General features: G+C 37.5%; 1 protein-coding gene across 1 annotated transcript; it reads left to right on the top strand.

Moving 5' to 3' along the window:
- Nucleotides 1-9,690: 9,690 nt before the first annotated feature.
- LOC134540064 (large ribosomal subunit protein uL13m) lies at nt 9,691-14,163 on the top strand. Its single transcript, XM_063382523.1, has 4 exons — nt 9,691-9,902; nt 10,495-10,618; nt 12,948-13,102; nt 13,883-14,163. The coding sequence occupies exons 1-4, from the start codon at nt 9,879-9,881 to the stop codon at nt 14,114-14,116; spliced, it is 537 nt and encodes a 178-aa protein (XP_063238593.1). The 5' UTR covers nt 9,691-9,878; the 3' UTR covers nt 14,117-14,163.
- The last annotated feature ends 2,076 nt before the right edge of the window (nt 14,164-16,239 follow it).

Here is a 16,239-nt window from a genome sequence, read left to right as displayed (position 1 = left end):
GAATGTTTGCGTTTTTTTTTTTTAAGTTAATAATTATTTAGGCGCATTACGACAAAAATTATTAGAATGATTTTTACATTATATTTGAAAGATTTGTGCAATGGGGGTCAAAAAGCTTACATCAATGATTTTTACGATGCGCGTGCACCTTGCAACAAAATTTGACGGGATTGAAAAAAAGGCTACTTACAAATTAAAATTATATATGTGCTTTTCAATCATATACTTCAGTGTTTGGTAATATATAATGCTCCGTATTAATTAAAAACATTTTTTTTATTGTGAATGTTAGTAATAGAAATTAGGTTTATAAAATATTCAAGTGTATTGATATAAGTGAGGTTATGTTCCCGTAAGTATAATTTATTTGCCTTATAAATTAATACATTTCCATTTAATAAATAATGAAAATAAATAAAGTAGTATGAACATTCAGCAATTATATTGACTTTCATTACTAATTAAAATTTATTTCGATTACTTTACTAAATTAAATAATTTTATAAAGGTGTTTATATTAATATTGAATACTGAGTATGTACGTATTTAAATATTATAATTTTATTGAACTTATACTTTACCAACCGTGTTTTTAATATCACTCCAGCCCTTTCATTATTTTATTTAGTATATTATTTATTGCATACAAAATTAATTTTGTTTTTTATTAAGCCATGTAAGAATAACTTCTAACATGGGTACATAATTACACGCACCCATTTTTTTTTATTTTAATGTTTTTTTTATGTGGCGAAGTTAAGGAGCACCTATTTTCCTTCCACTTAACCACATGAATGTTAACAAATTAGCTAACATATAAATTGATGAAACAAAACGTATATGACATAACTTAACAAAACCTATAGCCAAGAAAATTAAAATAACTTGCAATTACAAAACAAACGTTACAAACTAAGTACTAGCGAATATGACAAATATAAAAAATATGGGGGAAAAGGTTTGCCTTTTTAAAAATTTTGGACTTCGAAGGACATTTTGACACCGAAATTCCCACCGTGCCGTCACAATCCAAGATAGCAGCCAAATCCACGACAACACAAACTTGAACTTGCCACTGGAGTCCCATTTACATACGACCTACTTACACTGTCAATAGACGCTACGGTTTTGAAGGTCTCTTAGTGTGTGCTCTCTGTCTCAACGAAGGCCAATCATCAATACCAAACGTTAAAAGATTTTTTAAGGCATAGAATCTGTTCAAACCAGTATGGAGTCTTTCAGCTCCTGTGCCTCTTCATTAAAAACGCCATACAGAGAAGAAAAAAAAAAACTTTTATATGCTTTTACAAAAGATTTCTTTGGGAAACATTTGCCAAGAAATATTTTGTAATACTACCAGATGGATATTGTAACTTTGTACAAACCATGGCTATTATTATTTTTGCATATAAGAAATACGTACTTTGAAATAACACTGAGTATTTCTTACAAAAAATTGAAACAAAATTTTATATTTTTATTGATGTTTCGTTTCAAGCATGATATATTTAAAACAATGGAAAAGATAGTCGTTTATTAAAATAAATTGACTTTATTTTGTTTAATTTTGCTTATTAATACTGTAAGGGTATTCAGCGAACGGTTTACAAATATTGGAGTTACTGGGACACCAAAAGCACATCATCCGGGATTGGAACCAAGAACCCCAGCAGCGCCAATGTGTTGCAGAAAGGTTATGTTTGAAGGTGACTTGTGAGTCCCCGAACCACGAGGTGCCGACCCGGCGCTCTGACGCAATGGCCCTCGCTTGGCCCGCCAAGATTTAAATATGTTATATAAACATGTTATTCGATTTCTTTTTTCTTTCATTGGGTCTCAGTACGTTAAAAATTGTGCACATTAAAGTTTTTTTTTATCAGCCCATTCGTTTTCATCACTTAATGCAGATTGGAGACGGCTTACGATAAAAGCAAAAGCTTGCCAAATCTTGCCTGCATTTCTTGTTAAAAAAAAATTAAATTAAAAAAATAACAAAATTGTGTTCAGCGGATATTGAAGAGAGAGAGAGAGAGAGATAATTAAGTCATTGTCATAGTAGGTACTTCACAGTTTTTTTTTTTAACTTAAAGAGTAAGGTTTCTCAAAGTTCAATAAAGTACGCTTTTTATTATTTATATAGTGATTATTTTATTACCGCGAAAAAAAATTATAGCCGTCTGAAAATGCAAACCAGGGTCGTGACAGGGGAATAATTTTTGGACGAGTCAACACAAGCGAAGAAGAATTCCTTGGCAATTAAAAAAACAACTAGAAAGTGACTCGCGTGGCTCAAGGAGGTTGCCAAAGACTCGGCTCTGACGCGATGTCTTGCTGGCCATCCGCGGGGCCGTGATTTCATCGTGCCTGCAAGTTTTGGAAAGTTCAAGAAAACAGACCTCGTTTCGCAACGACAGGCCAGTCCCGAACTTTTAAACATATCGTGTCGTAAATTTTGTCGGAAGGACTCTGATTGCAAATTGCCCAGAGATCTTCGTAATGTGCGGTTGCTTTCGTATAATCAAGGGCACTGGCAGGGGCTTAGCCAAGGGGGGGGGGGGTAGGGGTTCAACCCCCCCCCCCCATTAGCACCAAATCATTAATTAAATTACTTATTCATCACTCAAACAAATTTCATATTAAAAATTAATAAAAAAAATTCCATTACAATATTTAAATTTAAGTATCGAAAACTGCTTAAGTGACACTATTTTACACCTAAAAATCCAAATTTTCCCTTTTTTTTTTTTACGACGGAGATTCTAATTCAAACCTAATGACCATCGTCAGACGTTATCAAGGACGACTTGCACAATGTTTTGGGCGGTACAACATGGCGACGGTGAGGTTGTGCGTCTCTCTGGCAATGCCCGACTCTATGGGCGCGCCGGCAGCGGAGCTCGGCGGACGGAGGCTGGGGTCGAACCCGCGTCTGGCGGGGCGACAGCCGCCCGGAGAAAGCGGGGGGCCTTGGATGGTCCGCGAGGGGTGGGGGGGGGGGGGACTTGTCCCCCGCCGGCGCGGCGTTCGGGCCGGGCTAAAGGTCGCGTGACGCAACGGCGCGGCTCTGGCCAGCCGACCAGTCACTTCTGTCATGTCCAGTGGCTATGCATCAGTTGAGGCTGCTCATGGTGATTCTTGGATAATGTTGACGGTGGATTTTATTGACGTGATAACGTCTTATAAATCGATGAACACCGGCTGCACGCACGAAAAAAAAAAAGCATGACTCGTTGTCACGTTCCGCCTGAGCCGAGCGTGCAATGACCGGCCAACCACTATGCGAGAACATCTTCTATAATATCAAACAGGTTAAGGCGGACTTTTTAAAAGCAGAAATTTAAAAATTTTGATTTATTTGTCCAATTTCGTCATTTCAAATAAACAATTTATTGACATTGATTTGATTTCAGTTAATTTCTATAACTGATTGTTCGTGATTATATTTAAACAAATTATTTAAATTAAATTTGTAAAAACTGTAAATAATATTTGAAAATTAAAAAAGTATGCAATTTTTCATCAATGTTTTCTTATGACGTTATCACGTAAAATTATCTTCCGTAAACCGACTTTACAGACAACCCCCCTTTTTTATTATTATGATGATGAATAAGTTAGGATCATTATGGTGATTATTTGATAAAGATGGTGATTAATTTCAATGACGATAGTGGATTTGATGATAAATATGGCGCTTATTATTTTGTATTATTATGATAAAGATGATGAACATGATGATTATGATGATGAATACCTTTTGATGATTATGGTGATTTTTTGATAATGATGATGTTGAATATGACGAATATGTAGATGATGAGGATGAAGACGATGTTACAGACGTTGCCGTGAGCTGGAGATATATTTTTCATGACTAACCTACAACCCCCCCCCCCCCTCCCCCTTCCTCTCCAAACCCAACTAATCCCAATCCTTCAGTAAATGCTCTGTTCTCTAATCTTCTCGATGTCCTCTGGGCTGCTGTCACTCGACAGTCTGGACATACAACGAAGCTCTAACATAGCCGCCATCTAGTGTGGTCGTGTCATCATTACAACATCGAACATGGGTTCTTTTGAAAATGATCTAAGCATTGGTAAGGAATACGAGTTTTAATTGATATCATGGTGGCGTATATGTAATGTTTGTATCGTTAAGAAGATATGTGAATAATAAGTTAATTTGAATGGTCGTTGGCGTAAAATTGCATACCATAAAGAAAAACTTAAAAAAAATATATATATATTTATACTTAATAAATCTCTAACACTGACTGGCAGAAAACGCACAGCGTAAATAAGACTTAAAACCTGGAAAAATCAGGGAAGTTAACAATATTTTAGTAACAAGACAATATCATCACTTTCTCATTCTATACACTACCTATCTTTAATTGCTTACAACCGGTATGTATTTTAATCATATATTCGTTTGTCATCAATAAGCATACGGTTTTAACTGATATTAGTCACACACGTAAGGGATACAAAAAAAACTGTATAAATTAGAATAAAATTCAATAAATTAATTTTTTCGCCTTATAACAATCATTAATGCATTGTTTCGTTTCAATTTTTTACCAAAGAATAATACATTCGTTTTTTTTTTTTCCCCCTTCCAGACCGGAACAGTTGGTTACATAACGTTTAGTAGATGGCACTGAAATAACTATGTAAACTTGCAGTTATTTGCACATCATACATTTCCAAATATCGCTACATAAAATTGTTCGCAGTAAAACTGGGTTTGAGACTTGCCCGGGAATTTGCGCATTGTGTTGCGTTCCAGTAACTACATTAGTTTAAGTTATTTGCAAACCGTTCTTTAAATAGCTTTCCAGTATTAACTCCCCACATTAATATGCATACTAAAACAAAACAAAAAGGTCCAATCTTGGAATATTAGATTACATTTTGCACAGTTTAAGTTTGTATGAAACATCAATCAAAATTGAAAATTGTGCGCCAATTATTGTAAGCTCGACAAGAAATATTCAGTATTGTTTCAAAAAACGTATTTCATGTTTGCAAAAATAACCATAACAATGTTTTTGTACGAATTAAAAAATAATAATTCTTGCAATATTACAAACTATTTCTTTCTTGACAACTGTTAACTAAAATAATATTTTCTTAAAGTACAAAAACATTCGCTGTTTTGTTGAAGATGTTAACTATACATATTTGGTGCAGGACACGAGCGCAGTTATGAAGGGGGGGGGGGGGGCAGCCCCCTCCCCCCCGACCCAAGAAGCTCCCCATTGAGGGGCCCCGTTAACGCTTGCAAAAGCGTGACTGTGAAACAGGGTTGATAATCGTAAACGTTAAAACTGTGTTAATAAATAAAAAGTTTCTGTATATTACCAAGTTTTCTGCTAATTGCATGCATATAGGCCAAAATATGAGAAGTGGGTACAACATACAAGCACCCTATCAGGAGATGAGTTCGTGTCGATTAAACGCGCCCTGGTGCTGGAAAATAAATTATAGTGAATCCTGCATGTTGTGTTTTCTTGTTGAAATGTGTGTTTGGTAATGGCGTGTGTTGATATACCTATATCTATGGACCAACGAGACAGGGCGGTAAATTTTTAGCTATGACAGGGAAGACTCTTCGTGGAGAGGGGGGGGGGGGGGGAGGAGGTGAGAGTGAAGCAAAAGCGCGGGAACTCTGAGATGGCATGACACTTGGACACATCACAAGTTTTCTCCGCACGTGAGGTGTGCGTGGTTTTCGCAGCGGACGCCGACACCACTGCCTGCAGCACACGAGGCAACAATGTCGCTGCCTCACGCCTGAAACGAGTTCCGCCTCGCACAGAGACCCGCGCCGCGCCAAAGTTCAGCTGCCGGGTTCGAACAGCAAACAAGAACAGTCCCGCTAGCCTTGAGCGTCCCGGGAACTACTGCTGGACTGTGAAGTAGGTGGGGAGGGGGCGTATGTTAGCCTCCGTGCCTTACTCACCTGTGCTCAAAATGTTCACTGAATAACCCACTAACAAATTTACAAGTATGTGTTTTATTACTAGTATCGCATTTATCTTTTATACTAAACAAATATAGTAGATGTGTTGTTCCTCCTTACTGTGTATACAATTATAATTTAACATAAAATATTAAAATAAAGAGATTAATTTACGCAACCATAAAGCATCAAAAATATATCTTCCAATCAAAACAGCAAGTACGTCTCCAAAAAATATATATAAGTTATGTAGGGAAGTTATTAGCGATAGCCTCTTCCGAGTCCGAATTTATTTCTTTTTTACTCTAGAGGGTAGATGTAGGTATGTTTACTTAAATACTTACATTCATGTTTTAAACTTTACTTCCCCGAAACATTTTGTGAAAGTACTAAAGTTTAGTATTTGAAATCATTATTTTGAAAGTATTCTAATTCTAGTCTAATCTATATTTTAGGTAATTTCTTACAACTGCATCCTTCTTTGTACGATAGCCCCTCCCGAAAAATCTGTTGCCGAACAAAGAGAGGATGGTTATAATTGTGTGCAAGGAAGTGTAACAAAAGGTAGAATTTTCCTGAAACGAATCACCATTCCCAAGCATAGTTGTAACCATGTTTCGGAGCCCACCAAGATTTGGAAGGTTATTTTGCTTTGAACCTTTGTGCGAAAGGAAACCCTCAGCAAGAATTAAAACATGTTCCCATTGCCTAGGGTGAACTGTTGATTTTTTTAACATGGGTATGTGGTAAAGGTGCGCCACTAGCTGCGAGCCAATTTTAGCAGGCTGTTCTAACGCGACGACGGCCAGCCCAACCAGGTGACATTTGCCCCGAAGCGGTCCGGTCGACCTTCCGCGAACAGGATCTGCGTGCCCCTTAACCCCGCCGGCCACTGAAACGACCACTAAAGGACCGGTCCCCAGTCCTGCCTGTTTCCCTGGTTGTATCTGCCACAAAGCTCGCGGTTTTGTCGAGCTCCCGGGGGCGTTGCCACGCATTCCCGTGGGAAGTCGGCGTCGCTGTATGGGCCACCCGCCACGGGAAGGGTCCTGGGGGCGTGGCTTTCCGGACTAAGAATAGCCTCCTGCGCGTGAATGTCCCTCCCCTCATGCAAAGAACAATGTGGTGGGCGGGGGAGGAGGAAATTAAGCCACGCCCACGACCAATCAGCGCACGGGCACACACTTACATCCGATAAAAGAGTGGACTCGCCCCTGCGCTTCCTAGAATGTGTGTCCTGTAGATATGTGTTCTGGAACCACCACACAACCACGTTGCCTACGTTCACGGCACCGTGAGAAGATCCGGCTGGCAAGCTCTGTACCCTGGCTTGCCAGCAATCACGTTAGCCTTAACGAGAATGAATGTATGTGTACATTTCACCTTTACTTTGGAATCCAGTTTGGCAGTTAAAATCGCTAGGTACCATATTCCCAGCATCTTTAGTGACACTGCGACATGTCAGTTTCACTTATTCGCCATTGTTAACACAACCTTAGTATATGAAATTTAACATTCATTAGTAATCAGTGTGTGCTAAAATATTGTTCTAGCTCAATTACTGAGAATACAATGATATTAAATCAGTCTATACACACATCAATACCATTGGATATATATATATATATATATATATATATATATATATATATTCAATGTCAATACTAACCTATTCAGTACCTTGCATGTAAGGTATTTGTGCTTAATATGGTCCATCTAAGGTTGTCTATTTAATCTAACTCAGACGACAGACACATCTTTAAATGACTTATGTTCATGTCCAATATTAGCATGCGGAGGTTCCCTGTGGATATGAGTGTATATAACAAAATAGTGGCTAGTGGACAATATTTACAACCGAGCCATACAAAAGTTGAATTGAAATATGCATTTGTGTTCTTGTAACCTTGCATACTTCACTCGCCCTTGTGGCATACTTGATGAATACAGGCTAGCTCAAAGTTTGGCATCTTCAAACAGTATAGCCATTCGAATAGGTTTTTAATTTTTTTTCAACGAATAAACTTTGTTGTAAATTCAATGTCTAACTGAAGTTAGTAATTTACAACACTTCAAAAGTATCATACGAATTTACTGCTATTTAATTTATAATATTACCTTTATTTCGTAGTTCGATCGGTACCTATGTATGTGTGCATGTGTTTGCGTTGAAACTTCCTTATAAACATGTTTAAATATTCCATTTTTATTTAATTTATTAATACCATCCAAATATTAAATGAGAATAATTTAATAGTTTTTAAATACTCAAATATAGGTAACCTACAATATTTTTTTTCTTTTCGAAAAGGCGATGTTTTTCAACTCGAAGTATAAATGCAAGAAGTATTCAGATTCTTTCACTTGCATGCTTGAATACATTGGTACTTCAATTCCAGTTCGACCAGTCCTTGTGATATCACTTCTGGGAACAATTACATAATACTTCATGTGAATTCGGACACTGCCTTAGGCTCGGGTGCCTTATTAGCAGTGACCAACCCAAGAGGAAGAGGCGATTAATCTACCTCCCCCTCCCTCTTACTGATCGTACTTACTCTTAAACTATTGAATGATAATTGTTAATTAAGTAACATCAAGGAATGGTTTCCAGAAAGACTGTATTCACTTTTTTTTTACTTTTAGGCTATTTTTGGAGGTTTTTGGAGATGAATGTACCAAAAGCCCTGGGTTGTTTAATGGGAGCAAAATTAAAGACAAAAACTGTGTCTTTTTTTGTTGTTGCTTATATCTAGATATATATTGTAAGATAATGGTAGGTCCTGCAGAAAAAAAGTATTTACAAAGTTAAAGCTGGTAAAATCTGGCATAAAAGAGTTCCTATTCGTTGTTTTCATGTATTTGTTAAAAGCTGGTGAAAATAGTCATTTGCTTCCTAAAATATTTTTTACGCCACAGGTTTGGTCTTGTACCTTTTTATGTGTTATTTACTTATTGTAATGTATACCAAACTAACAAGCTCTATATTCTGTGAACATAGCCCAACGGAAATGATTAAGGAGTTGGGGTGGGAAACGTTACAGAGGAGAAGAAGAGTGGAAAGGTTGGTCAGGATGTTCAAGGTGCTGAAGGGGGAAGGGGGATGGGGGCAATTGGGAAGCAAAGTACATAGAGGGGAGTACAGAGGACGAAGAGACCACAGATGTAAGCTCCAGAGGGTGTGGAGGCGGACAGAGAGAGGGCGGAACACCTTCCTGGTGAGGACGGGGAGGGAGTGGAATGGGCTGGGGGAGGAAATGGTGGAGGTCAGGGATGGGAGGGAGCTGAGGAGAAAGCTGATGGAGGGGGGGGGGGGAGAGGGGAGTGAGTGGGAGTTCTTGCCACCGGGTGAAAGCCCAATTGCAGGTTAAGTAATAATAATATACTGTTCAAAAATTGAATCTATTGGGTGCAAATAAAATAAATAAATAAATAAACTGTTAAACTATCTCAAGCGTCCCAGTTAAAATAGTGTCACAAGGCAGTAGCCAATGAGAAGGTGTAATATCCCTGAGTACTCAGAGTCTATCTTAGATGTCATTGAAACTGCGAATTTTTCTAGTCACTAGATATTTATATTAAAGACAGCAATATTTAGTTTTAATCTTTTTTTTTTTTTTTTTTAGTTCGTACTTGAATGACACATGAACTAAGAACCTTTTGTACCCGAAAGTTCTGATTGTAGAGGTAAATGTACTCCTATTGTTTGTACTATATTGGCAACACTGTGTGAGAGTATTGTTTATAAATAGTTGTGTTTACTTCGTACATTTGTGGTTAATTCTCATCTTGTGTTTTTCTTAACTCGCCGTGAAGGGGATGAGAAGCTTACTTGGTGGTGGCGGTTAAAAGAAAGTTTGGAGTTGAATTTGAGACCAATATAAACACAAATTAATGCTCTAATTATAAAAGAAATGAGCAGTATAAAACGAGTCCAGGTAAATTGATGTTGGCAGAGGGGGATAGGAGTATGCTGTTGTTTCTTTAACATGGACAAAAATAACGTTTGGTTTTATTTAAAGGGGTAATGCTGAAGGAGAGCCACTTTCCTGACACACAATGATGTAAAATAACAATGATTTTGTTTTTCTTCTGGACATTCTTAATAATAGTTCTTTACCATTATTTTACAATTTTAACAAGTCCTTAGGTTAAGTTTCATATTACACATACTGTGATACTGTGAAAATGTTTAGTTAAGTTAGCTACATTAAAGTTGGTTTTGGTTAGGTTAGCGACATTCAAAATACTTTAAAATAGTCTGTGTTTAAGAATTTTGACATGTGGTTGGGCTTCATTAAATACTTTAGAATTGTTGGAACGAATTCTTAGGAATTACCAATATAAAAAGTAGCTAACAACCTAACAAATGATCTCTTGTTATAGTATTTTTAATGGCCCTTGACAAAAAAAATACCTGCTCTCTGGTCAAAAGCCACGTTTTGTTTTGGGGTTTAGTACATGACCTTAGTTTGGTTGCTTTTTTTTTTGTTGGGCTGCACCAGTGTTTATCTCCCCTGTGTTTTGCAGCATTGGGCAACATTCGCCAGGGTGTGGCATATATATGATGCCACGTGGCAGAATCCATTCGACTCAGCCCAGAAGATACGAAAGGTGCTGATGGGGATAAACAAGCCCATCTATCACCCTCTGAGTGAGTAGTAGTAGGCGGTTAGACTCTGCTGCTTAAATTATAAACCAAGCAGGGTCTCTACAGGTCTCCGAAAGTCTCAGAAGTCATGAATAAGTAAGCAAACCGAAGGACTGGTCACAGAAGTGATGAAAAAGTCGCTAAATAAGCAGCAGTGGTGCTGGAAGTCACGCAACTTTAATTTCCAACAGGCGTGTGCTAACTTAGGTTTTGTTTTTTTTTTATGTTTAACCTCAGCTTACTAGTTGCATGTAGAAATTATATCTGAAAATATTTTAGCTTTTTTTTTAACTTCAAATTCTGTACAGTACTGCAGTTTGTAAAAAAAAATTGGTTGTCTGTAAAGTCGGTTTACGGACGATAGTTTAACGTGACAACGTCATAACAAAACATTGATAAAAAGATTGATCCAGAAGAACAGGAAAGATCATATTCGGCCTGAGACTGAGCCGTAATAGGTTTTTGCAACCAAACCATTTGGGCATTAAAAATATTATATTCGTTGAGGAAGAATTTTTTTTTATTTTTTCTATCTTTTGTATGATAAAATCTACCTCTGCATACTTTTATGAATAAAATTGAATCATTTTTATTGAATTATCACTATTTTGTATGGATACAAAGAAGAAGTGAAATGAAATGTACAATTTACTTTTATTTGCATTCATTATACAAATATATTTATTACTTTTGAAATGTTATGTGTGCCGTATTTATTTTTACAAGTACAAAAAAAAAATTCCGCACCAGCTGGGATTCGAACCAACAACCTTACGATTAGAAAATAGCGCCACGGACCGCTAAGCCACGAGGCCATGCTCGATAGGAGAGAGTTTCAGATGTTATATATATGTATTTATAAAAATTTTGTTCACGGTAGGGGAATAGTATTATTTCGTTTTTATAACTCGATTTTATAACAAATACGCATCCCAAATACACCAAACTTATTTATAATGTGTTACAATATTTTTTTAAAACATTGTGCAAAAGATCCCGGGTGTAATTTGAATTATTATGTGTAACTGTAAAACACCATTGTTGGTTCAAAACGTATTTGAATATTCAACATTACTTTTAAATAACCGTACCGATTGTGCTGAAAATCGGTGGACGATCGTTAAATTACCTAATATTAATAATTCAAATGACGAAAATATGATTGAAAAGTCAAATAGATGGTCATTCCAATCGAGTGGAAGAGAGATGCCACGCATGCGTACAATGAGCATGAAGAGAGATTCCACGCATGCGTACAATGAGCATGAAGAGAGATGCCACGCATGCGTACAAAGAGCAAACAAGGACACATCCGTAGTGGGACATCCGTAGTGGGACACTTTCTTGCGTGCAGCCGGCATTCATCGATTTATTAGACGTCACGTCAAAAAAAAAAGGTTTTATGTCATTTGCTCATGTTTTGTTTTGGTTATGGAAGTTAGATTTAAAAGAAAACCACCCTTTGGGGTCGCTGTTCTGGCTCCCTGTAGTAAGCCACATGGTGAGTACCCTTTTCAATCCCTTAGTTTTCATGCTAGCCGGTGCCCACGTCACGATAGAGAACCATTCACTATAGGGGACAGGGGGCCAGTTGTCGTAATGCTGATACATATAACCCAGAAATTCACACTTAAAAATATTGAATTATTAGCAAGCATTCAAGGGAAGCTCATTTGAATACTTTATTTTACATTAATTACATGTAAACATATTGCTACTTAAACTTAATAATTTTAATATTATACGAAATTATACACGTATGTCCTCTTTGAGATTTCAAAGTAAATATTTTGTTTCCATTAATAATAATAATATTTTAATTTCTTGCATTTGTATGTGTTCATTATGTGATATTGCAATTAAGACTGCATACACTATATTCAACTCACCACCCTACAATCATAATTTTATTACGGTACATTCTGTGGGCTGGTAGGGGCATTGCATATAGCACGGGCCGTGCTACCGACAAATCTGCATATCTGTGATTGGGACTTGGCCGCAGAAAGGGTATTTGCCCACAAGAGGAGTGATTTGCGTGTACTGGAGATTAACTATTTCATATTTTTCTAATTTTGGAGGAGTATTTTAGCTGGGTATGATTTTCAAACTTACTCAGATGATTAAAATGATGAGATATTTATTGCTATATAATTTTTTGTTCCTGTAAATCACAAGAAACATTAATGACCAAACTTGTGTTGTAGTGGAATTAGACCTTTCATTATAAAAAAAATTGGTTAATTTATAAAAAAAATACTTGGTTTAAACCATGGTTGAACTCAAGTCAAGATGAACGAAGCGGGGTGGACTCCGCCGCCGTGTGTTGCAGACGACTGCGGCGACCATGTGGTGGTGATCAACAGCCGCGACATAGCCCTGCCGGGGGACGAGTGGAGGAAGAGGGTGTACTTCCACCACACGGGGTTCCCCGGAGGAGCGACGTGGACGCCGGCGTGGGAGCTGCACGACAAGGACCCCACCATGGTAGCAGTCCGTCGCTAGTGTTCTGGTGTCGCTAGGTGTACTGGTGTGCTAGTGTACTAGTGTTGCTAATGTATTAGTGTACTAGTGTTGCTAGTGTACTAGTGTTGCTAGAATACTGGTGTTGCTAATGTACTGGTGTCACTAGTGTACTAATGTTGCTAATGTATTAGTGTTGCTAGTGTACTGGTGTTGCTAATATACAGTGTGCTAGTGTCGCTTTACTAGTGTTGCTAATGTACTGGTTTCACTAGTGTACTATGTTGCTAGTATACTGGCGTGCTAATGTACTGGTGTCACGAGTGTACTAGTGTTGCTACTGCACTAGTGTGCTAGTAGTATCGCTCTAGTACTAGTGTCGCTAGTGTTGAATCATGCTTCGCGCTCTAGCTCGGACACGCACACCGTCGCCGCAGAGAACCTGGGATAACTTATTTCACTTTTGAAACACAATTGGTAACAATAATTATAAAACGACTGTAAATGCAGGTGGTTCCTAGTGCTATAAATGAGCCTGCTTTAAAGCTTTAATTCAAAAAAAAAATTTGATCAGAACAAGATTACATGGTGTATTGCAATAAAACAAAATGATACTGAAAATCGTGTCAGCAGGTTTGGCTGATTTAAACCATGTTTAAACCAAGTGGTTTTCATTAAATGACCAACATTTTTAAAAATTAAATATCTGGATTTCTCTAACAACTTGTTAGATTAATGTTGAAGGGCCCACCGTGGTCGCTAACTGCGGAACTGGACCAAACGGCGGGTGGCGGTGGGCTCCAGATCGTGTGGAAGGCGGTGTACGCGAGCCTGGTGGGCAACCTGCAGCGCCGCCACACCATGCAGCGCCTGCACGTCTACGCCGACGACCAGGTGCCCACGGACGTGCTGGGGAACGTGACGAGCGTCATCAGGCAGACACGGCGCGTGCCGGTCCGCCTCGACATGTACAGCGACCAGCAGATACAGACCTTCCCCAAGGTTGTCGACTGGCCCAAAGACTACGTCATGCCGTGAACGAACAATGTATATAGTGTTTCAGTAAAAGTATTTGTTACCACGTCGCAGAACATTTTTATTTGGTTAATAGTGTTAAACAATACATCACTAGATACAGGATTTTTTTGTTTTTAAAACAGAAGATTTTGGTGGTATTGTTTTTTTTTTTTTTTTTATGAAATCTGTTTATTAAAAAAAGATAGCACGTTACTGAACGAATATACTACTTAAATGTTCCATGATACTAATTTCTTCAAAATAGGAGTAGTTTTGACTGATACAAGATGAACTTTTTCGCTTTAATGATTTGTAATATGAATATCTTAACTTTTCGGGAAAAAAAAAATAATCTGTTAAGTATTTCTGTGTTTGAAAAATGTTTTCAGTCTCATTTGTGGTACAAATAATGTCGTGCTAAACAAATAATTTCATTGGATTTAATATGTAAAATATTACGTATTTGTCATTAGAGTTAAGTTTGGATTGAAAATACTGATTAGTTTCATGATTTAAATTGCATTTCAGTACTTTGTGACGTATTAACTTGAATTTGGATGTTAATGGAGTTGTGACATGATTTTCGGTGGTATTTCGGTTTCATCACAATTCACCATATGATCTGCAGTCTGTTTGAGAGATAACCCGGGTATTGCAGGCAACACATACTGTGCTTCTTACAACTTTCTGGTACACTTGGGGTGTGTGTTATAATTTATGAAACACATATTCTATGTTTATTCAGCTACATACATACTAAATAATCCATTATTTTAATGTTTAATGCTTGCGACTTGCACGAGCGGATCGCAAATCATGAGCTCACTTGCAAACTCAAATTTCTTTTACTGTAACTAACAGAAGGTTAGTTGATGCTGATTAACGCATGTTGCGGATGGGTGAAATGTGGGACCACAAGAAATTACTTTTTAACTTAATTTTTCCATTCTTACAATTGCAGACCTTGCTGCACAATAGAGAGAGCGCCATTTTGGGTAACATACATGTTTAGCATGTCAAATAGTTTACCATATTATATTATCTGTGCAAGAAAGAGAGAGAGAGAGTAATACACACAACTGATATTTTAAGTCTGTGGGCTGGGCTGTCATTTGGCTGGAGGAGGGGAAAAAAACAATCCAACAAGAGCGTGTGTGTGGCCATGTAGCAGTGTAGATGGTTTTTCCTCCCTCGCAGTTTAAATGTTTGAATGTCGGTGAACTGGCACTGTACACAATCTTCATATGGTTATGTCAACAGGTGATTAAGACACAACTGGGTCCCAAAGTTGCCCCCCCGCCCCTCCCTTTTCCCCATGAGATTTTCCAACTTTCAAATGCAGCATTCCATGACAAAATTGCAGCCATCATTAGGGTTATGAAAGCCGCACTTCAAAGCACAAACTTTTTACGTTCCTGCAGCCCCCCCCCCCCCCCCCCCCCACCTAGAGACGTGTGCACTAGTTTTTATAAAATGAATGGACAAGAAAGGGTATCTTGCTGCCTTTTTTTTAATTCGGAAAACGGACATGGTAACAAAAATTACAATAGCCAGGAAAGAATATACATACATGTTATGTGTTATGAGTGGTTGTAAAGATTTATGGTTTGGGGGGGGGGGGGGGGTACAGTAATAAAGTAACAAAGTAACACAGAAAGCAGACAAAAAAAGGACTTGACGGTTAATGTATTTCTTAAGCGCTAATAAGCTCAGAGATGGAACAAAAACTTCACCTGTATCTTTGGAATTCTACAGAAAACAGATATATGGTGCTACCCATATTTAAGGGCGACCGTAATGGTGAAAATGGTTGGATTGTTTCGACCCAAATTATAGCTGCGACGACCAATACGCAGGAAAATATGATAAATAATCATAGGTTTTGGTTCAGTTGAAATATAAGGACTATTAACCAGACTGAGCAAAGTTATAGAAGTTACTTATAAACAAATAATTCATCAGAGGAAAACAACATAATTCAAGGTTAATGAAGGAAAGGTAGGTTTAAGATCGAAAATTAAGAGGGTGAAATGGTTTATTATTGTTTCGACAAGATGTGTGCAAATCATGTGTTGACTTGAGAACTAACAAAGATAGTAATATTGTTTGATTTTATTTATATATATATATATATATATATATAT

This window comes from Bacillus rossius, chromosome 16, assembly GCF_032445375.1.
Source record: "Bacillus rossius redtenbacheri isolate Brsri chromosome 16, Brsri_v3, whole genome shotgun sequence".
Taxonomy (NCBI): domain Eukaryota; kingdom Metazoa; phylum Arthropoda; class Insecta; order Phasmatodea; family Bacillidae; genus Bacillus; species Bacillus rossius.
Note: the sequence above shows the minus strand (reverse complement) of the source record. Positions and strands in the feature narration are given on the sequence as shown.